This window comes from Anguilla rostrata, chromosome 13, assembly GCF_018555375.3.
Source record: "Anguilla rostrata isolate EN2019 chromosome 13, ASM1855537v3, whole genome shotgun sequence".
NCBI lineage: Eukaryota > Metazoa > Chordata > Actinopteri > Anguilliformes > Anguillidae > Anguilla > Anguilla rostrata.
Genome location: NC_057945.1, coordinates 19580533 through 19605728, shown reverse-complemented (window position 1 = coordinate 19605728; position 25196 = coordinate 19580533). Strand labels below are relative to the sequence as shown.

At 44.1% G+C, this 25196-nt stretch overlaps 1 protein-coding gene across 3 annotated transcripts; it reads left to right on the top strand.

The window, feature by feature from the left end:
- Positions 1-1787: 1787 nt before the first annotated feature.
- On the top strand, positions 1788-11837 carry LOC135238240 (coiled-coil domain-containing protein 39-like). 3 transcript variants are annotated; one of them, XM_064306007.1, is made up of 17 exons: positions 1788-1905; positions 2803-3373; positions 3696-3824; positions 4069-4260; positions 4756-4859; positions 5548-5680; positions 6007-6201; positions 6528-6692; positions 6954-7091; positions 7404-7612; positions 7889-8009; positions 8155-8266; positions 8520-8623; positions 8954-9073; positions 9328-9504; positions 9899-9990; positions 11167-11837. In XM_064306007.1, the coding sequence occupies exons 2-17, from the start codon at positions 3296-3298 to the stop codon at positions 11330-11332; spliced, it is 2235 nt and encodes a 744-aa protein (XP_064162077.1). In that variant the 5' UTR covers positions 1788-1905; positions 2803-3295; the 3' UTR covers positions 11333-11837. The 3 variants fall into 3 exon arrangements, with proteins under 3 accessions (XP_064162077.1, XP_064162076.1, XP_064162075.1); XM_064306006.1 differs by having other exon boundaries at positions 1800-1905; positions 3281-3373; positions 10886-11310; XM_064306005.1 differs by having other exon boundaries at positions 1803-1905; positions 3281-3373.
- The last annotated feature ends 13359 nt before the right edge of the window (positions 11838-25196 follow it).

Here is a 25196-nt window from a genome sequence, read left to right as displayed (position 1 = left end):
GCCAATGGAGGGAACACAGGAGGGGGGGTGATGATAAATTTTGGAGAGGTTTAAATTCAAGTGGGCTGCAGCATTCTGGATAAGCTCAAGAGGCTGGTGAGAGTGCTGTGGAAGGAGCAAGTTGCAGTAGTCTAGTTAGGAGATGACGAGCTTGAACCAGGAGCTGGGTAGCATCCCTGGTGAGGAAGGGTCTGATTCAGCAGATGATGTGCAAGGATCTGCTGGATTGCATTATGGCCGTGATGTAGACCATATAAGACACTGAGTGGACTGTTTCAAGTCACACTGTGATTCCTGGTGGTCTGGGGAGGATTCACTGTGGTGTTGTTGATGGAGATGGCTAAGGATACAGTTTCCTTCTCCAGCCTTTTCATTGTGTTCTTTTTCCATTCAATCAAGAACACACAACGCCGATCAAGCGCAGGTTTTTTATTTGGGGAAACTGGCAAATAATATTTTGGTAATAGACGGCACCCATGTCCACATCCAGGCCCCCACTGAGAGCGAACAGGAGTTTGTGACCAGGAAGGGGTAGCACAGCATGAATGTGCAAATTGTGGGAGATGCAAACCTCATCACCAGCAGCTGCATGCTGCAATGCCCAGAGCCTGACAATGATATAAAAATCCTGAAGTAGGATAATATCTTCGAAATAATTCAAAGAAACCCCCACAGATAAACACTTGTCGTTGACATATTGAGGCATTTGTGAATTGCTAGGGCTCTGCAGTTTTATTTTATACCTTTACTACTTTATAGTGTGATTATAATATTTAAAAGTTGTATTGTCCATTAGAAACAGAAATTTGTATTTGGCTCAACAGAGATGCTGCAGCACCGAGACATGAAAACACTACACATGCCTATCATACATACATATACATATACCGACCAGATCTCCAGGAACAGTTTGTTACCACTGGGTTGCATAGAGCCATTCACCTTTCTAAAGCCACCCTTTCAGTAGGATCAAGATTATCTTGATTTTTGGCACCAGAACTATCATAATCCCTACCTTGAAGTTTTAAAAAACATAACAAACATTCAAACATTAAAGGAAGAATTTTATTTTTCAGTGATTTAATTTTTTTTTTAATCTTTGAAAAAAACCTGATTTCAAGTTTTAATCTAATAATCCCATTACTGATATCATAAGAGAATTAAAAATAAATAAACAAACAAATTATAAATAAATAATAAATAAATAAATAAATACTGGCCCCAGTATATAATGCAAAACTGATTAACAATGACATCATCGCAAAATAAAGATGTGATCAGTAGTCTAAATTTCTTCGTACTGGAAAATTCTGGTAATTCTCATATTATGGTGTAACAGAACTCCGATTTCGATGTCCTCTTTTACGTCACTGAATACACCATTCCACAAAGAATGGCGTGTATTCAGTGACGTAACTACCTCAAAATACAGTATTGTGCATTTATGATTCAAACGAAGGAGAACGAAAAATCACAAGCTGGAGACAAAAATCGTCGAACACGAAGCAAGCCATAAACATGGTTCAATTCAAGAACCTAAAGGAGGAGATAACCCGCACTCAGGTAATTCCATACAGTTTTTAACAGGTATTAGGCTATATTATACAACTGTGTTTCTCTCAAATAAGTGAGACATGGGAATGTCATGTTTGTCAACTTGTCAAGTTGCGACCTTTTCACAGCTAGGGAAGTCATGTCTCATAACAGTTGTTAGAAATAACATCCGCTGTGTGTGTGTGTGTGCGTGTATGTGCGTGCGTTGCTCGTTGGTCGTTCCGGCAGACGACTGAGTCAGAGTTGCGCATGAAATCCCTCGCTGAGCGCGAGATGGGCCGCCTGAAGCAAGACATCGCGCAGCTGGAGTTGGAAACGGAAAGACTGGGGAAGCAGAGGGATCAACAGAAGGTTAATTCTCACCCGCATTCACCGCACAAATAGTGCATATGTTTTTGTTAAAATTGGTAACAAAATGCCACTCTGTTCTGGGAGAATGGAAGTTTCTTTGCATGGATAAGGTCGGCTGTCGTTTGGCTTCACTGTCGTTAGGCTAACGGTACTCATTTGATGAACGGTAGGACCAGGGCTGGAATCTTATCTCGAACTGAAAATAAAAATTTTATTTCTATTTTATATTCGTATTAATTCTTACAACACAAAACCAACAGGCACAAGTGGGTTGATGCTTCTCTCAAAGCATTTATATAAAATAACATTATTCACCTGTAAGATTTTTAATCATGGGTTTGTTTGGGAATTTGTGCAGTGGTTATAAATTACAGATGCAAATATGGCAGTTTCAGTCACAATGATGTACTGTACAGTGCACGGGTGGAGAAATTGGTTTGTGGAGGGTCATATCTGTCTGGATTTTATACCTATTTGTGCTCTGACAATATAGTTTCCTTCATAATATAAGCTCATGAATGGCAGCTGTAGGCTGTTCTTTTGTCCTATATTATTTATGTTATTATTTAATGTTTTTACTATGGCCTAATCCGGCCTTAGTCTATGGGGTTAATTACTTGGTTGAGATAGGATAACTGGTGGAAACAAAAACCAGAAACTAGAATGGCAGTGTGTGCTGCCGTTGTACCCTTGAGCAAGGTACTTAACTTGAATTGCTTCAGTAATGAGCTGTATAAATGGATACTGCGTAAAAAAATGCAAAACATTGTGTAAGTCGCTCTAGATAAGAGCATCTTCTAAATGTCTGTAATGTAATGTAGAATGTAATGGAGCAAAAATGGCCCTCCAGGAAGGGGGTGCTGGTACAGGGCCTGAATCCCACACGTTTCCTCACAGAGGGCCATCCTGAGAGGGGCCCAAAAGGTAAAGGAGCTGGAGCGGGAGCAGGCGCAGGGCCAGGAGGTGCTAGACTCCCTGCGGCAGGACGCCGTCCGAGGAGAGGAAGACCACGCCGTCCTGATGAAGTGCATGCAGGAGGATGAATGCAGGACCGTCAATGTTAGACTCTTGACCTGATGGAGTCTGGGACACAACCATTGTTTTTGGGGTTCTGGTTTTGGTCACAGTGGCCGCTCCAGATCCCGGCCAATAAATTAGGAGAAATATTATCTCCTTTGACACCAGTGAAATTCTAGCAGGTGGCTGACAGATTTAAAATGAACATCGGACTTCACCAATGTTCTTTTGTATGTTCCTGTGTTTTAGTCAGTAAAATGTTTATTTAAAAAACTTCAGTGACATGCTCATGGGGTCGGTTCTGAGATGGAGCAGGGATAGTCCTGAACACCTGTCTCCCCCCTGACTGCTGCTGCAGGACCTCCTCCTGAGAATGGAAAAGCAGAACATTGAGGCCAGGCAGAGACATGAGGCCATGGATGAGGACTGGGAGAGAACAGCTACTGCAGAGGTAACGAGCGGACGATTCCCTTGTGATCTCTAGACAGCCATTCATATCTGCATTTACATTTATGCTTTTAACAGATGCTCATATCCAGAACTTTGCCATTTGACAATTTTACATACAATCAATTTTTGTAGCTTGATATTTACTGAAGCAAATGCCTTACTCAGTGGTACAGTGGTAGCACTCCACCTGAGCATTGCATGGACAACTTTCGAGTTACCCAGCCCAGTTCCCTAACCACTGTACCACGCTTCTGCACATTCCCTTGAGTGTACCTGCCTTGTGATTGGTCATTAGACATTTGCTGTGTTTTTCTGGAGAACAGCTGGAGTGGGAGAGGACGGAGGAGGCTATTTGCCAGTTGTGCAAAGAGAGGGAGGAACTGACCAGGCACTGGCAGACCAGTGTCAGTCACATGACCAAGAGGCATCAGGACATGGACCTGTGTATCATGGTAACCAGCAAGGGGTTTTAGGCCTGTTAGTGTGAATGGTATGCAAGGCACTTGCGCAGATCAGGCACACATAATAAAGACCTTGGCTTAGACTGCAGGATGAACCACCCCTCCCAACTTATTTTTGGTGAAGCTTTAGAGTTTATGTATCTGAAGTCTTTACCCATAACTTTTAAACATTGTGCCTGGAACTGGTATATTTATGTGGCTATCCACAGGGGGGCTAACTCCCTTTGTTTTTCAGTCCCTGTCTTTGGTGAAGGAGGAGGTAAAGGAGAGGGGAGAGGCGGTAAAGATGGTGAGGGAGACTCTGGAGAGCTTGTGGCGGAGGAACGCGGAGGCTGGCCGGTGGGTGGAGACTGTGAGCCGGCAGGCGGCTGAGATGAAGTGGGGGTCTGGAGAGCAGGAGAGCCGAAGCACTGTGCTGTATGGCGAGGTCAGCTGGCAGCCGGTCCATCCCCTGCATTTCCACATTACCACCTGGGACAGTACAGCCACTGTCTCTCTGCTCCCACGTGTATAAAACCCACCGGCTCATACTGCATCTATGCTAAACTAACACACTAATAACAGGGTGTGGGGTTATGTTTTGGAGGAGGGTTCAAATGTCACCATAATCCTTTGGTTGGGTAGTTGCATGCATACGTTTTGATGGCAGTAGAAGAATATCTTGATGGTAATCTGGGTTCTGATGTGTGGAAATAGCAGTGGATTTTCCACGTGTAAACGTAACCATAGAAACATCTAAGTCCAAGGACCCAGTGAGTTTTTAGGTTACACATGTGAATTTTTTTTCTGCATGGTGTTTTTTGGAAAATGTGTATACAACGTTAGATGTTGGAAATATTTATCTGTCTATGGAATAATTATGGTTAAGCAGAAACATCAGATCTCCTATGAATGAGCCTGTAATTGCTGCTGGTTTGTTCAGTGTAAGGTCCTCAAGTGTGCCGTTGACCGGACCAACACAGAGGTGAAGATGGCGCAATCCCTCCTGGCTGAGCTGACAACAAATGTGCACGCCAACAAGAACAGGTAGACACTCCTACTTAGTTTCTGACAAAACTTCTGAAGTACGACTAGACCATAAGTACCTTGTTGTGGCAAAAAATAATTAACGTTTTGAATGTTCCTGTCTATCTCTTGGTGACATTCCACGTACAGACGTGGAATAGTTGCGTTTGGAAAATATTCACAGCTGGGCATATCGTAACATGGATCAACTAAGTTCTGAAAACCTTTGACTGTATAGGTGCCGTATATTCAAAACAAAACAGAACATTTTGTTCGAAAGGACCCCATGGCTGAGCTGGATGCATGAGACCCGTATGGGCCCAGGGCTGTTAGGCCCACCCACAGCACTGCGCCTGGGTATCAATGCCATTCAGATGAGCTTTATTGACTCGCTTAAGGGTCATTTAAACAAGACAACAATGGGTATAGCTTAACAAACAATAATCCCTCTGTCAATCAGACTGTTCCAATCATTAGCCCAATCATTGTTCCGCACCATTGTTCCACCACTGTTAATGCTCCTCTTATGAGAAACAGATGACATTATACACCACAAAATGTTCAGTGTAAAATCATCTCCGATTGAGTACTAACTTGAGAAGTACTGTTGTGGTCACTGTTGGTCTCACAAACACTCTGTTAGATTAACTTAACACTGAGAATATGGTAGTGTGAGGGTCTGGAGACACACAGTGGTGATTGCGTGCAGGCTGGAAAAGGCCAGGCTCCACAGTGCTTCCCTAGAGGAGGAGCTAAAAACTGAGATGGAGGTGGTGGTCAGAGCAAAGGAGGAGGCAGAGCAGGCAGAGCAGGAGGTGAAGAAGGAAGAGAAAGCCAGCAAGGTAAGTCTGCTGAAATCATGGCACCAGTAAATATCCTGCACATTTTTTACCCATGTTCAGAACAAAATGCTTCATATGATTGTAGTTAGTGACATGTTTTGGTAATAATTTTAAGCAATCTGATGTTTTTCAAATTTTACAAGAATCTAAGGTCTGTTGTTTTTAGAATTTGTAGGTCTGGAACACACATGGTATTGCTTTAAGAATGTTAATGATCAGTTACTGTGCCTGGATTCTCCGTGTGCCCTCCACAGAAAACAAACCATGAGGCATGAAGAGTGTCAATTATTGATGTCATAGATGGTTTGATGTCATTCATTTGGCAGGATGCTGATGCCAGGTTTTATGGGCACCAGGAGGTGCTCGCTCGGAAGGCAGAGCAGCTGCAGGCCCTGAAACGGGAGGAGAAAGGGCAGCAGGCGGAGGTTTCGGCTGGGCGTAGCGCTCTCTCCACAATGAGCCGCCAGCAGCAAGAGATAGAAAGGATCCTCATCAGGAAAAAGGAGGCTGTGTACAAGCAGGCAAGACACTCGACATGCTCACAACTGTTTTCACTGGTACGTTCAAATCTGTGCTTCTAGTAAGACAGCTTTCTGGGGGGTGAGGGGTTCTGTGAGCAGTAGGGCAGTGTCCTGGGGGGTCAAGGGTTGTGTGTTCAGTAGGACAGTGTGTGTGTGTGTGTGTGAGAGAGAGATGTGAGTGGACGTGTGTGTGTGCGCGTGTATGTGTGTGTGTGTATGTGTGTGTGTGTGTGCATGTGTGCTTGTGTGTGCATGCGTGTGTATGATTGTGTGTGTGTGTGTGTGTAGGGCTTACTGCTTACTCTGTGAGCTTTACTCTGCCACAGGACTCCCATATGGAGCTGCTGGAGAGGAGGATGCAGGAGCTGAGTGCAGGAGAGGGCAGGAAGCTGGTGGAGCTCTTGAAGGAGGAGGCAGCACAGGTCTCCATGTACATGGAGGAGAGGAAGAGGACCCTCTGCTTTCAGCATGGGGAGCTGCAGAAACTGGAGGTACCAGAGACAAGGGGTTTCTGCAAACACTCCCAAACTTCTTATCTAAAGGGCCCCTAATATGACCTTCCATTGGTTGAGGATCCCACCTCATTAATGAGTCGGTCTTCATGAAATGCACATCACAGGCTGCAACGCAGCAATACATTAGTGCACAGAATGTTGAGGACACATTCTGGCTGAATCCAGGTTGACTTCAGATTGAGGGCTCTGTTTTTGTTTCACCATGGATGCATTTTAGGCATGTTTCCTGCACTGCAGGGGGAACTTCGCCTCGCGAAGCGAGACGCAGAGAAGCTGGCATCGGAGAGAAAGAGCCTGAGCTGTAAAGTGGAGGATCTGGAGCTGATCACTGCAGCCACTGAGAGGGAGCTCAGTGAGATCACAGGGGAGAAACTGGTGAGTGACGCCCACAAAGTGGAAAAGAGTTTAAAATGGCTGCCCTGAACCTGAACGGCTAGCTGTGTGTCTTGTGTCTGCTGCTCCAGGGACTTCATGCTGCCCCTATCAGATAAATCCACTGCTGTTTAAGCTCATTTAAATAAGGCTAAAGGCCAAAGTAAAGGCCATCATCTGTGATGTGCATTTCATTTCTTGCATATGATGAGTATTATTTTGTTCTGTTCAGTTGAAATTTCTCAGAGATCTGACGGAGTTAAAATTTTACCGGCTCCTGAAGAGATAAAGTGGTCTTTTGTCATCTCATGGCAGGAGTTTATGGTGAAGGAGAACCTGCTGAAGCTGGAAGTGAAGCAGGCCAATGACAGGCTTCAGAGCGAGAAGGACAGGATTGTCTCCCTGGAAAAGCAGCGGTTGCGTCTAGAGGCGGAGTTTAAGGGGAAGGAGGCAGAGCTCCACCTTCAGAAGGAGGCGGTCCAGAGGCAAATTAAACAAGTAACCCAGGGGTGTCAGAAGACCAGGTAAACTGGCATAGCCACCAGCAGCCCTCCTGTCACTCACCTCAACCAATCAGACCATTTCATTCACCCACCTTAGCCAATTAGGGCTCTGAGAAAGATACAGTCAAGGTGCTCTTGTGATATGACATTACATACTTTGCCAGTTGTAAAATGCAGGTCTCTCTAAACCAGTGTGTTACTTCGTGTTTACAGTGGGGTACTGCAAGAAGTGATGTATGACTGCGATTCAAACAGTTCTCTTGGGTGTGAAGTGCACTCTGTTGGTCCTATTTGCAGGGCCGAGTGGAACAGGCAGCGATGTAAAGCTCAGAAGCTGCAGAAAAAGCATGAGGCCATCGCTGTGTTCACCGTATGCCTGGAGGGAGAGGAAGTCTCTCTACAGCAGTATCAAGATGAGGTGAGTACATTCTCCTGCTGCAGAAAATTCTGGAATGTTACCGTGTGCCTCTGTGAAACTGTGAGACATTTTTAGGTCCTGAAAGATTACTCTGTGTCTGTCTCTCAATCACTGTTAGATGTCTGTCATTCTCCTGGCTCTGTAGGTAAAGAGGCAGAGAGAGGAACTGAAGCAGAAGAAAGAGGAACTGAACAGGAAGCAGGCCACGAAGCAGAGGGAGGTCATGGACCTGAAGAACAAGCTGTCCGCAGTCAGAGGTTACAACGAATTGCCCTGCACCCCCCCCAAAACCAGAGCGTTTCACAAACCTGTCGACCAGCGTTACTCATGCCAAGAGTGCAATTGCCCTGCCCCCATTAGTCAGTGTTACTACTAGAAAGCGGTACTGGCTGTGTAGAATGGAATAAGGGGTGTGAATGGGATACAGGGCATGTAGAACAGGGTATGGGGTGTGTAGAACAGGGTACAATTGTTTAGGGGTGGGGTTGACCTTTGGGGCCTGTTCTGCAGGGAAGTGTGAAGAGAGGAAGACTCTGGAGCAGACACTTTGTGTGATGCAGGACAAACATACCCAAAAGGCCAGCCATGTGAAGGAGCTCAAAAAGCATATTAAGGTACAATGAGACATGTTCCCTGGGTTCAGTTTCAGTAATTTACTTCATTATTTGCTAATTTATATATTGCTCTTGATAGTGAAATACATTCATGTTGCTTCTAACTGGGTATACATATGGAATGGTCATTGTGAGTTTAAGTGATAGTATTTCCTTTAAAGACCACAGTAATAACACACATTTATCCAATGCTGCATTTTAAGCACCTGCTGGCACCATGTAGTAGCCAATCTGGTGCTTGCCTATATGTGGCTTGCTGTGACCTATCAAGTGTTTGTCCTTATGTGGCTGCCAGTAACCAGTCAGATGTTTCCCTGGTCTAACTGGCAGGGCATGAACATGTCTCTGCTCCATGAGGAGAGGGAGGTTCTGCAGAAACGTTCTCTGCTCCAGGATCTGCGCTCTGAGATGCACGCCCAGGAAGAGGAGCTGAGCCAGACCCTCAAATTGGTGAGCCCCACCCCCTCAAACTGAAACCTGAAGACAAAAGTCAAGAGGACAAGACTGTCCAAAAATGACTTATTGGCCAATTAGAGTCAGAGCCGTTATTGTACTTCGGGCAATATAAGTAGCAGCTTCAGACTACTGTGGCTTGTTCTCAGCAGTGGCTTTAATGTAGATGTGGATGTAAATCTCTCAGTGGATTATCTTAAGTCCTGACTCGAGTTTGGTGCCTCACCACACTTCTCTCCTTGTGTTTGCAGTGCTCTGAACTGGCCTCCAACATCCGTTCAGAGATGGTAAACAGTGACAAAACCGAGGAGGAGGACATGGACTGGCATGAGCTACAGGAGTTCTCAGAGACAGCAGTGATGTTGCTCCTAGAGGTCATGGACAATTACCCTGACCTCAGATCAGTCCTGAAGGCACTGTTTATGGAGGTAACTCTATCATACTGACCCCAGGTCAGTTCAGGAGGTAGCTCTATCATACTGAGCCCAAATCAATTCAGGAGGTAGCTCTATCATACTGACCCCAGATCAGTTCAGGAGGTATCTCTTTCACATTGACCCCAGATCTGATCTGGAGGTAACTCTCTCACCCTGACCTCAGATCTGACACTTCTGCTAATCAGGCAAACAGGAAGCTGGTGCAGTCACCTCAGGTTCCTTCTAAAAAGCAGGCTTTTTGCTCCCAAACAAAAGTGTTAAATACGAAAGAGTTTCTTTAATCATTAATGACAGTATGTGGTAACTGTAATCCAGGAAGAAGACTATGAGAATCAGCGCACAGAGACATGGAGCGAGTTTAAGTGTGTTTGCCTTTTCCCCACAGAGGGGTCTAACCCTGGACAGGCCCAGTCCGGGGTGGGATAGCCGGCAGAGCGGAGAGTCGGCGTCTACACGCAGCTGGGACTCTTCAGACAGGTAAGCAGGACAGGTGTATCACTGGACCTCACAGACTACTGAACTGGGGCCCAAGAGTCCCCAAGGGCTCTGTGAGGGACCCAGACAAAATTCAACTAAAAATAACATTTTCCCTTTTCAGCAAATAATATCAGGTGAAATACTAGCAATGTACTAGTGTGCAAAATAGCCGCTGCACAGCAGCCTGTTTTATATATTGGGTAAAGACCCTATGTCCACGTGTGCAATTAAAGTTTCCATCTTGCATTCGGGTACCTAATATGTTATAAAATATTTAAACTAAGACATATAGTTTGGGGGCATTTTGTATGGGGTCTCTGGTCATATCAGCCCTCAAACTTGTCATTGAGAACCTTGGATATGCTTGGTTTTTGATGTGGGCAATTCAAGGTTGTGAAGGTCCTTGGTTTTTCATTGGTTTTTCAAAGCCCTACTTTTAATCTGTAACTGTGCATGTCCCACACGGACCTGTGTTGTATAATGTGGTATAATACAATGACATACTTTAACTTGTTTGAAGATATTTGAAAAACACTTGTTGAGATCCTTGAGAATTTTCTACTTTGCATGTTACATCTAAAAAGTACAATGATATGTAAAATTTTTGTTCTGAATATTGGTATGGGTTATTCTTTTGAAATGGTTAGTAGATTTACAGGAATTTTACCTGCGTTCAAAAGGGCTAAAATATTTTAAATAAAGCATTTGGCCTCAGTTTTCTCCCATACAATAGAAATTCCATTCTTTTTATGAACTTAAATTACGTCAGAATTCTGGTTTGCAAGAAGGCTCCCCAATTAAGTGATTGAAGTTTTACTGAAGTCGATTCGTTACAAAGTCTTTCATTTAGAACTAAAATTATTTAAGCTTATGAATGTTGAATTTTGTATTCCAGTCCTGGAGGGCAGCCACGTCTACAAGTTGTTGGGTTTCCTTTCAATCATTAACAAATGTAGACCTTGGACAAAGTTATGTGGACTCTTCAGCCAATCAGCTGTTTAAATTAAGTACTGAAGTGCTAACAAAGTCAAAAGCCAGCAGATACTGCGCCCCTCTGGAACTGGAGTTAATCTAGTCGACACTGTAGCCCTCAAACTGGAGTTTGAGATGATGGCCTTTACTTTGGCCTTTAGCCTTATTTAAATGAGCTTAAACGGCAGTGGATTTATCTGATAGGGGCAGCATGAAGTCCCTGGAGCAGCAGACACAAGACACACAGCTAGCCGTTCAGGCTCAGGGGAGCCCCTGCCAGCTGACCAATCACCAGCATGACTCTGGGTGGGGCAGCTCCAGCCAGAGTGATGAGAGCAGCAGGAGCAGCAGCAAAAGCAGGAAATTCTAGCCCCTCTCTAGACGTTGTGGATTGCCCAGGATGACACCTGCTTTCAGATTTTTCTTTGTGCCACAGGACCACAGCACAGTGGCACACTCACCCAGCTATTATAACGATTTTAAAGATAAAATAAGCTTGTGTAGTCACAAATGAATGATACATTACTGTGAGTAATAGCAACACTGATTGCACAGGTAACATACGTCAATGTCTGTACAGGAAAGCAGTACTTTTATTGTGACAAATAATATTGCGTTAATATCAGTGCCCGGTGTGAGAAACACTCTTGAGAACTGAAGTTCCCTCAATTCACAGAAGGTGGCAGTGCTGTTAAAAAACCACCCTGCTTCCTTCCTTCCAATCTGATGACAAACTGCAATACATGCTTGCTGACTGCTGGGGGTGCCAGATTGCTTTTTACAAAGAGCAACTCTTATATTCATGTTTTTTATTCACTGCAGCGAGTCATTTGTGAGTGTGCTATCATTAAATAAAATCCAGTGTTTAAAATCCATTTATGAAATATTGAAATGTGTGATGTGCTCTGTCTCAGCTTTCACTGCTGATGGATGTATACCTAATAATATTTGATATCATTTTACCATCAGAATATAAGAATGTGCCTGCTTATTCGTCCAAGTCCATGTTTTGGTACAATAAACCTAATGTCTGAGTGCCTGGGTATAGTGTTGAGAGCCTGTTCTGTCGCTGCCACAGTGGTGGGAAAGATCATTAGATTTTCTAATACCAGGTAATAAGGTAATTTTTTTATGAAGGCTAAAGTTGATTTGGGGAGATACTGGTCAAAAACATTTTGGATAAATTGTAGCTCTTTTTCATCCGAGTGCACATCTGATTATATAAAATACTGCCTTGGTGGTACATTATATGTAATTCTGTAAAATATAGATTTTTTAAAACGCTGTCATAAAGCCCACAGAAGGACAGAGACGCAGAATAAAGGAGAAAGAGAGCTTTAAAAGCCCAGGCATGAAGAATGAAGCGTACTTGGCATTTACATGTGAAAGCTAATGAATATTTAATGCAGCAGCCATAAACGTGCCACCTCTGCTCAGATCAGCTGGAAGCAGAAAGCAGAGAGGAGCTGGGAAAGTTTCACAACTGCCCCATTTGCATTGGGGTTTGTACACACCTATGAAATTCACAGAACAAATTAGACATTTACATAAAAAATTATCCATTAACTATTTTCCATGGTTTTATTTTCCCCTGAGACTATAAAGTTCTGGGTCATACTGAAGTATTAGTGCATGTGGGGATGTGCAACACATGCTAAATTCATTTGTATATTCATTCATTGTAGTGTGGAGCAGTGATATGAGCACTGGACTCAGGACCCAAGGGCAGCAGTGTAGAGTAGTGGTCTGTGCAGTGTACTCAGGACCTGAGGGCAGTAGTGTGGAGTAGTGGTCTGTGCAGTGTACTCAGGACCTGAGGGCAGTAGTGTGGAGTAGTGGTCTCTGCAGTGTACTCAGGACCTGAGGGCAGTAGTGTGGAGTAGTGGTCTCTGCAGTGTACTCAGGACCTGAGGGCAGTAGTGTGGATTAGTGGTCTGAGCAGTGTACTCTGGACCTGAGGGCAGTAGTGTGGAGTAGTGGTCTGTGCAGTGTACTCAGGACCTGAGGGCAGTAGTGTGGAGTAGTGGTCTCTGCAGTGTACTCAGGACCTGAGGGCAGTAGTGTGGAGTAGTGGTCTCTGCAGTGTACTCAGGACCTGAGGGCAGTAGTGTGGATTAGTGGTCTGAGCAGTGTACTCTGGACCCGAGGGCAGTAGTGTGGATTAGTGGTCTGAGCAGTGTACTCTGGACCCGAGGGCAGTAGTGTGGATTAGTGGTCTCTGCAGTGTACTCAGGACCCGAGGGCAGTAGTGTGGATTAGTGGTCTGAGCAGTGTACTCTGGACCCGAGGGCAGTAGTGTGGATTAGTGGTCTGAGCAGTGTACTCTGGACCTGAGGGCAGTAGTGTGGATTAGTGGTCTGAGCAGTGTACTCTGGACCCGAGGGCAGCAGTGTGGAGTAGTGGTCTGAGCAGTGTACTCTGGACCTGAGGGCAGTAGTGTACAGTAGCGTGTAGATTTTCAGAACATTAGATTTCACAGCCTGGCTAGTTACATCAATGTATGGCAATTTATTGTAGGCATGCTATGTTGATATCTGTACTTAAAACTGCCAGTGATGGGCCAAATCAGCGATTGAGTTCTGAGAAGTTGTGCAAAGCTTTGAAACAAAGTGCAGGGTCATTAACAGCAAGAGCATGTGTCGTCTCAAAGGGAAGTGTGTCACTGTGTCAAATTCTTGCCTCCAAGGCCTGTGTCACCAAGGCAATCCAAACCAAACAAATAAGCAGCTCTGGGGGGCCTCAAACCAGGGTCCCTGATCCAGCATGCTGGGTGGTTTCACCCAGTGAAATACTAATAGAGGGACAGCGGGATTAACCGGATCATGTATGAGCTAGTGAGAATTCTGCAAAAAGAATCAAATGCTGATACATATTTTACCATTTTTTCCATCAATCTGTTCTCTGTCTTTCTCTTCATCATCCTCTTCTTCTTCTACACCACCACTGACAATATATGGTGAAAACAAAGCCTGCGAAGGCAGGAAGGTACTGAATTTGGTTACAGTAAAAAGTTTTTTCTTTTTTTTCTTTTCTTCTATGTTAACCAATTCTATCTCCACAATACTGGTAGAATTGATATGAAACTTGTGGAGTGACATCCTTGAATACTTTTAAAAGAGAAAGCTCTTCCACAACACATGACATAAAAAAGTCTTTCTGCAAGTAGATCTCAAAGCTGGCTTGGAACAATCGCTTTCACAAGCAGCAGGCTGCAGGTGTGGTGCTGAGATTGCTTTAAAGGGGAGCCTTATGGGAGCTTGTGGATTTTGGTCGATGCATAAAATAGGGGCTCCTGGAGATAATGAAAACTAAGTGAGTGTGTGCAATATTTTCTGAATAATGTTCAATAACTTGACGCTTGCTTTCTACTTACTTCGAGAACCTGTGTAGAAATGTGGGTCATTCTTTAAACCACTTCATATTTACTGGGGGTGGTGATGAGCTCAGCCAATCAGAGACGTTCCCTGAGCAGCGAGACAGAGACAGATATACCAAGGTATAGAACAGGGCTTCCCAATTTATTTTTATTTTATTATTTCAACATCCCCTGAAACTCCCCTTTGTGGCTGAGGACCCCCACACATCAATAAAGCAGTTCACTGCAGGCAGCTGTATTCCACCCCCACTGCAGGTTGCAGTGCAGTGTTTGTTTAACTTTACTAGTATTTTAACTACAGGTACTACAGTCTAAACTGTGGAAGTCTGTAAACAGGATATTCTTTCAAAGGGGTACCCCCCATTTTATTGGGGTCACCCATGACCCCTGGGGCTCCCCTGGGGCCTGGTTTACGAGCCCTTGAGCTCCATTGGTACACCTGTATAGCTCACTTGCAGGAGGAGTCCTAGCTGCATGCAGAGGCTGACTCTCCCCTCTGCTAGGTGTCTCACTGCAAGTGAACCAGGGCTTCTGGCTTTCTGAAAGGCTACACAAACTCTAAACTCTGAGGATGTATTATGGGCTTACTATTCATTATATTGCATTACATTTCATTTGGCAGATGCTTTTATCCAGTGGTGTACAATACCAATGACTTGTATGTACACATGCGCAAGACAGTGTACTGATGTTTAAATCATGTGATAGCGTTTTATCCAATAAGGGGGAGACTGGAACTGACCGGAAGAGGAAGGCAACCGTTATTGCAGCCTGCAACAGGTTTTGCAGTGACAACAGCACTCTGCCTAATGGATGTCCAACCAAACACTATACCTAAGTTAAACATTTTTAAAAAATTTTATTAAAAAAAAATATTTTCTCAGATAATGAACCCAGTCTGATAAATTAAAGTTTGTGATTTAATTGTGGTATTTATTTATTTTATGCTTCCTTCTTGGTCACATTTCTCCTGCTAATGAGATTTTAATCTCAATGAATGTATGCATATTTTAAAAGGTTCCTAAAAAAGTAAGGGGTGGGGCCGGTTCATAGTCATGGAGCTACACAACACACCTGCCTACTGTTAAGCATACAAGTTGGATACAGGTTGTACACAACTCGTATACTTAGTAGTAGGCAAGTGTGCTGATTCAGACATGGTCCTGGCTGGTAAATCCATACAGTGTAGTTTGCCCGCTCTTCCTCAAGAGATCCTAATGGTGCTGGCTGCCCTGTTTCCGTGGAAACTGAGGTCCTGAGCACATGTCACACTGTGTCCACTGGGGGGCAGCACCAGTTCACTATGCTGAACTCAGGTCACTGGGAGAACAACACCTTGCCAAAAAGGGGTTTACAACAGTAAATTAAATTTATTAAAAGCACTGGTTAGACTTGTGTGCTTGTCGTTGCAATGGTGTATGTTTCCTGTATCTATGTGCTGACAGATAAAAATCTCTAATTCCATAATTCACACCCTCTCTCATTCTCTCTTGCTCTCTCTTTCTCTTTCTTTCATTCTCCACAATAGTGTGACTGCAGTCCTATTATCTGAATATCCAATGATGTTTCCTGTATGCGAGGGACCAGTGAAACCAGGAAACATTTACAAAAAATGAAGTGAAAAGACAGCACAATTCCCGTATTATAAATTTATTTCTGGGGAATTTATTGATGCATTTTATTTATTTTGGACTTTTTTATAATAACACCCAAAATTGTGATAGGTTGTTTTTCTGCATTGGTAATACTTTTGAAATTCAATAAAGAATAAAGTATATTTATAGTATCATTTATTTTATATATTTATAAATGTATAATGCCAGTAGTGTTTCATCAAGAGAGAACAGGTCCTTTTGGAATGTAATAGGCTCCACAGAATGTAGCACGCTTTATAGGATGTAACAATCTCTACTAAATGTAACACTCTAGACTGTAATGTACAGACTGCACATTCTAGACTCAGCTCTGTAGATCTGACACTGAGGGTAGGGGTGGTTAGCACAGCATCAGAACACAGCACAAACTACACTAATGGATAACGTATTCAGGACAGGAACTGGCTATGCTAATGAATAATGTAGAGCAGATTCAGGACACAGGACAATAGATAACATACTGGCATCTATGATATAGCTGTGGACAACAGCTAATATATGCCCACTGTAAGAAGGCATCAGACATGCAATGCCTCTCATCTGTACACTGTTCTGTAGAGTTTGTGGTAATGGTTTGCGCTGCATGCAGCAATTTTAAAGGGAATCTGGTCTCCGGGATGGTGCAGTTTGACAGCCTTGCTCTACTAGCTGTGAAGTTGAGAACAGAGGAGGAGCTGATTTCATACACAAAACACTGAGTCATCGCTTTGCTGCAGCTGTGTGATGAATCTGCAAGACAGTTCTTTCATAATTTGTTCCTTAAACATGTTAACACAGTGTGGGTCTGACTTGTTGTTATTTGCTTCGTCTTTGAATTCTTTGTTATCTACCAAATGGTTAGTTTCAGTGGCCTGGTTTGATGTAATATTTTTCGATATTGGACAGAAAGCCCAATGTAAATATGGGATCCAGTTTGAGAACCACTAATCTAACAGAATGACTTCTAAATAAAACATCTGAGATAGGGAGTATTACATTAGCCCTGCCACAGAACAGCTCCCTGCCTGCTCTGCACTCATCAGCTTTTAACTCATTTTAATTGCGAACACCAGCAGGTGCGCAACCGGCCTTAGTCACAGGTTCTTGAGACTATCAGTGGTTTAAAGTAGATTGGAATTATAATGTGTTAAACAGAAGTGATATTCCACACACACACACACACACACACACACACACAACAAATGCATGCATACACACATACATATTGTAGGCGAATGTGACATCAAAGAGGAGCTCCTGGTCCAGGTTGAGAAGGGAAGCTTTGATCTTTCTCTCTGATTAATATTACCATTTACAGCTTAGAGCCATGGGAAGCTCAGACATTTTACACATTAGCGTTCTGCATGGTCTGCTCATTTCCTCTATCCCCCCTACTTTCACTCTCCATCCTGCCCCTCCATCTCACCCTCCTACCCCCCTCTGCCCTCCCTCAGCCTCTGTCTCACCCTCCTGCTCCTCCCTGTTTTCCCTCATCCTCTCCTCACTCTCTGTCTCACCCTCCTGCTCCTCTGCCCTCCTCGCTCTCGTTTGCCGCTCTCTCCTCTCCTCTCTTCTCTTTCAATGCTGTAAATGGTTCACTATATTCACCACCAAAGTAGAATATAGCATGACTGTGTAGAAGAGCTTTCCGCATGGATGCACAAGCACACTTACTTACACACACGTACACACTCATGCACACGCCACACGCTCACACTCTCTCTCTCTCTCTCACTCATTCTCACACGCACACACACACACTCTCTCTCTCTCTCTCGCGCGCGCGCTCTCTCTCTCTCTCACTCATTCTCGCTCTCTCTCTCTTTCTCACATGCACACACACTCACACACATCTATGTTTAGATTTAGGTACCCCCCCAGCTGTGTGTGAATCTGAAATAGAGTAGAAATAATTGCTGAGGGTATTTGACTCTAACCCACTTTGCATGCTGTGCGTGTCTTAAAGGAGACAGCTGTTTTCTGGGGGCCCTGATGGTGAATAACAATGAAAGCCAGCCAACCCTGCAGTTCTCCAGGAGCAGGGTTGTGGACTGTCTCTAGAACGTCCTCTCTGCACTACAATACCCAGGAATCATGTGTTCCATGTCCTGTAAATGTTCCAGTGATGGGGCCCCTCGCTGACAGGTGTGAATGATTTGCTTTTGCAGGTGCTTGATTTATGAGACAAGGTACATACCTTTTTGGAGGATTCTGAAAAATCCAGGAATTCATACCATCAAACCACAAAAGTCACAGCTTCTCAGAGCACGAGGCACAGGGCTTTGAATGTCAAGAGCAGCATTTGTGAAAGCATTGTTACTGACCCATTTACAGAAATCTTACCCAAGGTAACAGAGAGTTCTTCAGAGATGAACATGGGGGATTCAAACCTCCATGTGAAGCGTCTTTAAACGTGCAAAGGATTTTTATTTTAAACCCAATGTTTGCACAGAATTAGTAAGAGTGTACCCTTTTATTAGCAGAACTTCAAGAGAATATTTAAATGTAAAAACATAACAACATACTATATTGCGATAGATTGGCGGCCTACCCAGGGTGTATTCCTTCCTCTCGCTCAATGCATGCTGGGATTCCCAGGGTTCCTTGTTCTATCTAGTGACCCCTGCTGGTCGCTTAGGCACTCATAAATTGCAGTCAAAACCGCATATGAAAGGTCTTACCCCGCTCTGCTCTATGCAAGCTTAGCTGTTGTCTGAAATGCGTAAAGAAGCAGCTGGTGACACCACATGTTTTGGAGGAGAACCATGGATGACATTGATGCACTCTCCCGAATTGACAATGGGGTTGCAGATGATGTAAGGGTAGGGTAGGTGTGGCAAACACGCCTGCCACAGGCCACCGAAGTGGCTTTCCTTGGGGCCCTCCAGCACAGAGACACAGGGAGAAGATGTTAAAACAGTCCACATTTATTCCACGAGGGTTTGGCAAGATGGTAACAGCCAAATGAGCAGATGTAAAAACCCTGTCATGACAGAGAGCTCCCCTGTGTGGGCGGGGATGGCAGATTTAACCTGTGCGCAGTGATTACCTCACTACGCACAGGTGCAGCCACTCCTGTTCCTGGGTCCAATTAGCCTGGCCAATGATCTAATTCTTAACCAATTATCCAATTGGCCAGGTCTAATTAGCTTGACCCAGGGCAGGTGTGGCTGCTTAAACCAGCCATCCCCACACCACATACCCCCAACGCCAAACTGAGGCCAGGGAGAATCCCTGGCCGAAGCCTATTCCCCCCCCAGCACTCCAACCAAGCAACAAAAAAAACCAAAAACACAAAAAAAAATCCAAGCGCCCTTAACACTAAGGGCCCCGGAACAGTCCAGTACAGTCGTGACCCTCCCCCGGATGATGAGGCAGCCCTCCCCCCTCCTCCCTCTCGGAGCGCGGGGAGTCCTGGGCTGCTCGGCTGGCTGGTGGGGGTGTCACCGGCTTGGGCTGTTCCAGGGGCTGTGGTGGGGTGGCTGGGCTGGTGGGCTGGCCTTCTTGTGGCGCTGGGGACCAGGAACCCTCGTGGCTGTGGTGGCCGCCAGTCGGCACTGCTGGAAGGCTGGTGCAGGCTTTCCCCCTCACGGGCTCCGGGCAACCCAACCAGGCCGAAACAACGAACTAAAACCACCAACAGACAAGAAAGGAAGCAATACGACGCGGCCACTGCTTGTGCGCCGCCCGTAGCTGACCCGCCTTCCCGGCCAAGTCCAGCTCACGGCGCGACCACCTCTCGTGCACCGCCCGTAGCTGACCTGCCTTCACGGCCAGGTCCAGCTCCCCAGCGTCCCAGCTGAGGATCGCTTCCTTCCCCTACGTGGTCATCTCCCGCTCCCCGTTTTTGGCCTGGAGGATCCACCCGAAGCCCTGTCGGGAACACCTCAGCTGTCCCTCCTCCAGTGTGCTTCCTGGCTGGCCCTCCTGTGCCTCTTTCTTGTGCCGGAGCGGCCCCACGTTGGGCGCCACTGTGGCAAACACGCCTGCCACAGGCCACCGAAGTGGCTTTCCTTGGGGCCCTCCAGCACAGAGACACAGGGAGAAGATGTTAAAACAGTCCACATTTATTCCACGAGGGTTTGGCAAGATGGTAACAGCCAAATGAGCAGATGTAAAAACCCTGTCATGACAGAGAGCTCCCCTGTGTGGGCGGGGATGGCAGATTTAACCTGTGCGCAGTGATTACCTCACTACGCACAGGTGCAGCCACTCCTGTCCCTGGGTCCAATTAGCCTGGCCAATGATCTAATTCTTAACCAATTATCCAATTGGCCAGGTCTAATTAGCTTGACCCAGGGCAGGTGTGGCTGCTTAAACCAGCCATCCCCACACCACAGTAGGATCTCCGTTTTATATATATATATATATATAAATCAGTACAATACTGACAATGTATGTGATATTCCAATTAGGATTTGAATATATTCTAATCTATATATAGAACCTATATCACACTAACCACACCATTTATATGCCACACTCTCACACTAAAATAAAGCTCTGATTCCTTTCTATTTTAAGGAAAATGCATAATGACATGAAGGCCCATCCTCCATTTTGAAACGAACATTAGAGAAGCTGAGTGTCTTAAGAAAATGGTTCCTGCTGTACCTTGTCCACTGTTTTACCCCATACTGAAACCGCCTTGAAAAACCCAACTATAACCTGTGTAGTAGGAAAAAATTTGAATTAATAAGAAGTACACTAAATAAGAAGTGTGTCGAAATACAGGAAATAAAAAGTGTGTCCACGGTGAAGATCATGCATGCACTTTTCTCATACGAATTGTACTCATATACCATACTAATAAGATCTCAACAATCAGCACGTAATGCTTAATATTGAATATCTATTCATTAATGTTTAATATGTAGCACTTAATATTTAATGCTGTGCGTGATGTATGTATGCATAGAAATTTAGTTTAGGCTATTTTTTGTGTTGAGTATTGGATTTGTAATACTAAGTCAAGTATTTCTATTTGCCATAAATAAACACCCTTTATTTTTGCATGACTCCCTGTATTAGCATTCTGTGTGTATTTTGTGAATGCTAGGGTTCTCTGAATCTGGTAGTGTTTGCATTCAATGTCTATTCTTTGAAGAGAGTTCTAGCATTCTGCTTGTATTTGGTGGTAAATGTAGTATTCTGTGCATTTTGGTTGTGTGAGTTAATAGTCTATGTGTACTGTGATTGTGAGTATTAGCATTCTTTATGCTTTTTTGCTGTGTTAAAAGCTCAGGCCTGGGTTCAGCCCCAAAAGGAAGCCCAGCTGTTGAGGCTTGTCAGCATCCTGGGTGTGATGGTTCCTCAGCATGGGAGAGCCCGCTCTGCCTATTGCCTTTAAGTAGTACAATATATGCGTGTACTTTTATACTTCCCTGCCTCTAACTGCACATCTCTACAATTAATAATAATAATAATAATAATAATAATAATAATAATAATAATAATACCCATCATCATACTATCATCCTTCTTGACATTTTCATAATACAGAATTTGCATAGCTGTGTGTATGTGAGTGAGTGAGTGAGTGTGTGTGTATGTGCGCATGTGTATGTGTGTGTTTATGTGTGAGGTAAAATATTGGTCAAAAGGAACATTTCAGAAATGTATCATAAATAACATCAATATCTTAAATACCACTCAGTATTTCCACACACGATTAATTATCCTGAGAAAAAAAATTTGTTGTATTAAATTTGTATTTTTTTATTTTATTAAGCTGTAGCACAGGTAATAAATACCTCTATATTTAACAAACAATGTACATTTTATGCAGAGTAGTTTCTTTGTGTGTAATGCAATATATTCAGTATTTTTAAAACAATATGGTCGTGCCGTCACTATATGTTCACATATGCACATATGTCAATACAAGCACATACGTAAATGCAGGGCTGGTCCTAGACACAGGCGACCAAGTTGGTGGGGGGGGGGCATCCATGATAATTGACACCCCTCCAGGTCCGCAATCGCTAACTCCCCCCCACCGGTCCGCAATCCCACCTAGGACAGTGGAAAGGCAAGAGCCGTGCCTGCAACAATGTAGACACACAAAAACAAAAGAAATCTCTCTCTCTCTCTCTCTCTCACACACACACACACACTTACATATGCTTGCAGAATGCCCCAGATCAAGTGTAAAATGAAGAGAATCAAATTCATTAGCATAGAGACAGGTTAAATGAAATCAAGCGAGCACAGATTAGTCAGTGGCACTGAAATGAGGGGGGAATTAATTGGTAACATAATTAGAATCTGCACATCTGCTTATTACTCCATGGTCACTGGGTCTCCATATGACTTTACCAAAGAGCTTCCTCCTGCTCTGCTCTGCTCCAACCAATTATGTCTCTCTGTCTCTCTGCTTCTCACTCATGCACTCTCCTCTTTCTCTCCCTCCCCTTCAGACACCTTCTTTTTCTCCCCCTCTCTCTCTGTCCAGGCCTCGACATTCAGTTCGTAAAATCACATGCCTGAATTATTTCACTTCCACAAAATACACAAACACACACACACACACACTCATAAACACATACACTGTCATAAGCACACTCTCCTCCTCTCTTTCTTGCTCTCTCTCTCATACACAGTTACATAAACTCTCTCACTAAACTCTGTTAGGATGACAATGGTCATGCTGTTACTGCAGGTGGGGGCTTGGTGTGAGATGGCAGACACAGCATCTACTTGAGACCAGTGTGTTCTAGATAAACATCACTCCCAAAATGTCTGAACCCTTTCCAGCAAACAAACATTGTCAGGACTTTGTCACAATGTTCCGGTGACATTTACATGCGGACATGCCTGTGGGCTAATATTAAAGTAATGACTTTTCACAACACTGCAAAAGCAATCTGAATTAACACATCTCCTCTTCTTAAGTGCTTTTTCAGAATAAAACATTTTACTCTTTTTCTCATAAAGGAAAAGCTGTAAACAAGTTCAATTAATTAGACTTCATTTGTGAATGCAAATGAGCCTAATCAGAAAATTGTCTATCCTTACTAATGGATTTCAAGGGGTGAAATATTGGAATGAATTCAAACTGTTCGTTCAGCTATGACCAGAACATGAACTATTGTGTTTAATGAGAAAAAGCAATGTCTTTATTTACGTATTATTTATTAACCTGTGTTTATACAGGGTAGGTTGACTGTTCATGCATGCTTTTTTGTGGCAGTGCCCAGTGAATGCCCCTCCCAAGTATCCAAACCTGCATGTCTTTGGCAAGTGGGAGAAAACCCATGCAGGTACGGGGAGAACATGCAAAGGCCAGACCTTGGCTGTGAGGTGCCAGTGCTATCCATTAACATAACTGTATTTGTATTTTTTGGGAAACAGATATATAATTATTTGTAATAACAATTCAAACATTTTTGTTGCCAAAATTGACCCACCAACAACAAAACTTTAACGTTTGCAATTATATGTGTGGACAAATGCTGAATGTATCAAATGTTGCCTGGCCCAGAAATAACTTCCTGGGTAATGGGGTTGAATGTTGTATGGTTCCATTCCCCTAAACCTGTTTACTAAACTCCAAAAATTGCCTGCGAAGAAGATTACTTTTAGCTTTATAGGATAAACTGTCCTCAAAGCACACCAGGCCCTGACACTGCACCCAGGAATGCACCCAGGATCACGATACAGCATCCATCCACACAGAATCAGACATGGGCTTCTTTGTTTATTTACTTTTAGAAATGAAAGTGTACAGATGAGTATTTCAGCTTCACACACCACAGAAAGAGAGGTAACCAAGTTATTGCAATGCTCTTTTACAAAATTATTTCATTCCTGAATTGTGTTGCTGAAGCTGTTTCTGTTTGATGTCATTTGCTAGCCTCTGTCAGCTGGGGGATTTCTTTTGTTTCCTTTTGTTTGGAAATGTGCATGAACTCCCATAATGGCAGTGGCTCAGATAGCCACCACCAGTGAAAGTGTTTACAGTGCATCAGCCAGCTACAGCTCAGAAAGGGCTGAAAACGATTTGTTGAGTTGGAAAGGATCACTACTTAACATTGCCTGTTTGTTTAGTTTAGTTAGACAGGGAGCCTGCCTCCGATACAGTGTGAGTATGGTATGGTCTGTTTTGTGAGATCCTGACAGACACCGAAGCTTCATTTAGGTGAGTTGTTTGCAAATTTAATATATTCCAGACAAAAATCCTTACACACCTTACTAACAATCTGTAAATCAACCAAGAAATATTGTGTCACATAGTTGTCAAAATATGTTGTCTCGACAAAGTACTACAGTACTTGTCTGTCTTGTTTGCATGACCACAAACACACAGGAACAACGTTACAGAAACATTGTGAGAATGTAGCATCTTCATTTCCAGACACTCTGATATGCCCATGTGCTCTTTGGTTGTCGGCATGACGATGTCACGCTTTTGTTTCAGGTCCTCCATTGTTCTGCTCTTCACCCTGGGGAGTAATTTTGGCTGTCAGGAGACCCGCAATCACTTGCGCCTGAGACCGCGTCCCCCTGCTGGAAGACGTGAAGCTGCAGGGAGGAGGCTCTGCGGGAGTAGAGCTGCCCTCCACCAGCAGCGAGCCTCGTCTGACCTTCCTCCCTCTCCCCCCTGGTGTGTGATGTCAGCCCGCAGTCACAGACCGTCGCATGGCTCTCCTCAGAAACACCAGCGCATGTTTCTCGCCTCTCCCTGCGGAACATGCGGCTGAGCTGCGGGGTCGCCGCGCTGCAGGAGAACACCGCATACGCAGCTGGAGCGGGGAAACTGCGGACCCCATGCGATGCGGGGAGAATCCAACCAACTGAAACCCTCCTCCCCCGTATCACTACAGTTACGCAGTGCCCTGCAGGGCCATTGACCTGGTCTGGACACCATACCTGGCTGCACGCTGGGGTAGTGTCAGACGAATGGTAAACATTAAGGCTCTGTCGAAATTCTAAAGATTTAGACTCTGTCTAAATTACTCAGTAAAGCACATCATTTTTAGCACGTCAAGTTCCTAAATGCAATGTTATGTGTATGCAATACTGACCTGCCTAGCAACCCCAACAGAAGCTGATTTCATAACATGAAACAGACAAGCAGAGATATATTAAATTAATCTCCATTTCAGTGACATATTGGTTTCTTTGAGTGACCTCTACACTTTCCTGCTCTATAAGAATTAGTGCACTAATTATCTCCGAAGATTGTCTGAGTATGGGGTCAGCACTGACTGGCTTTTAAGGCC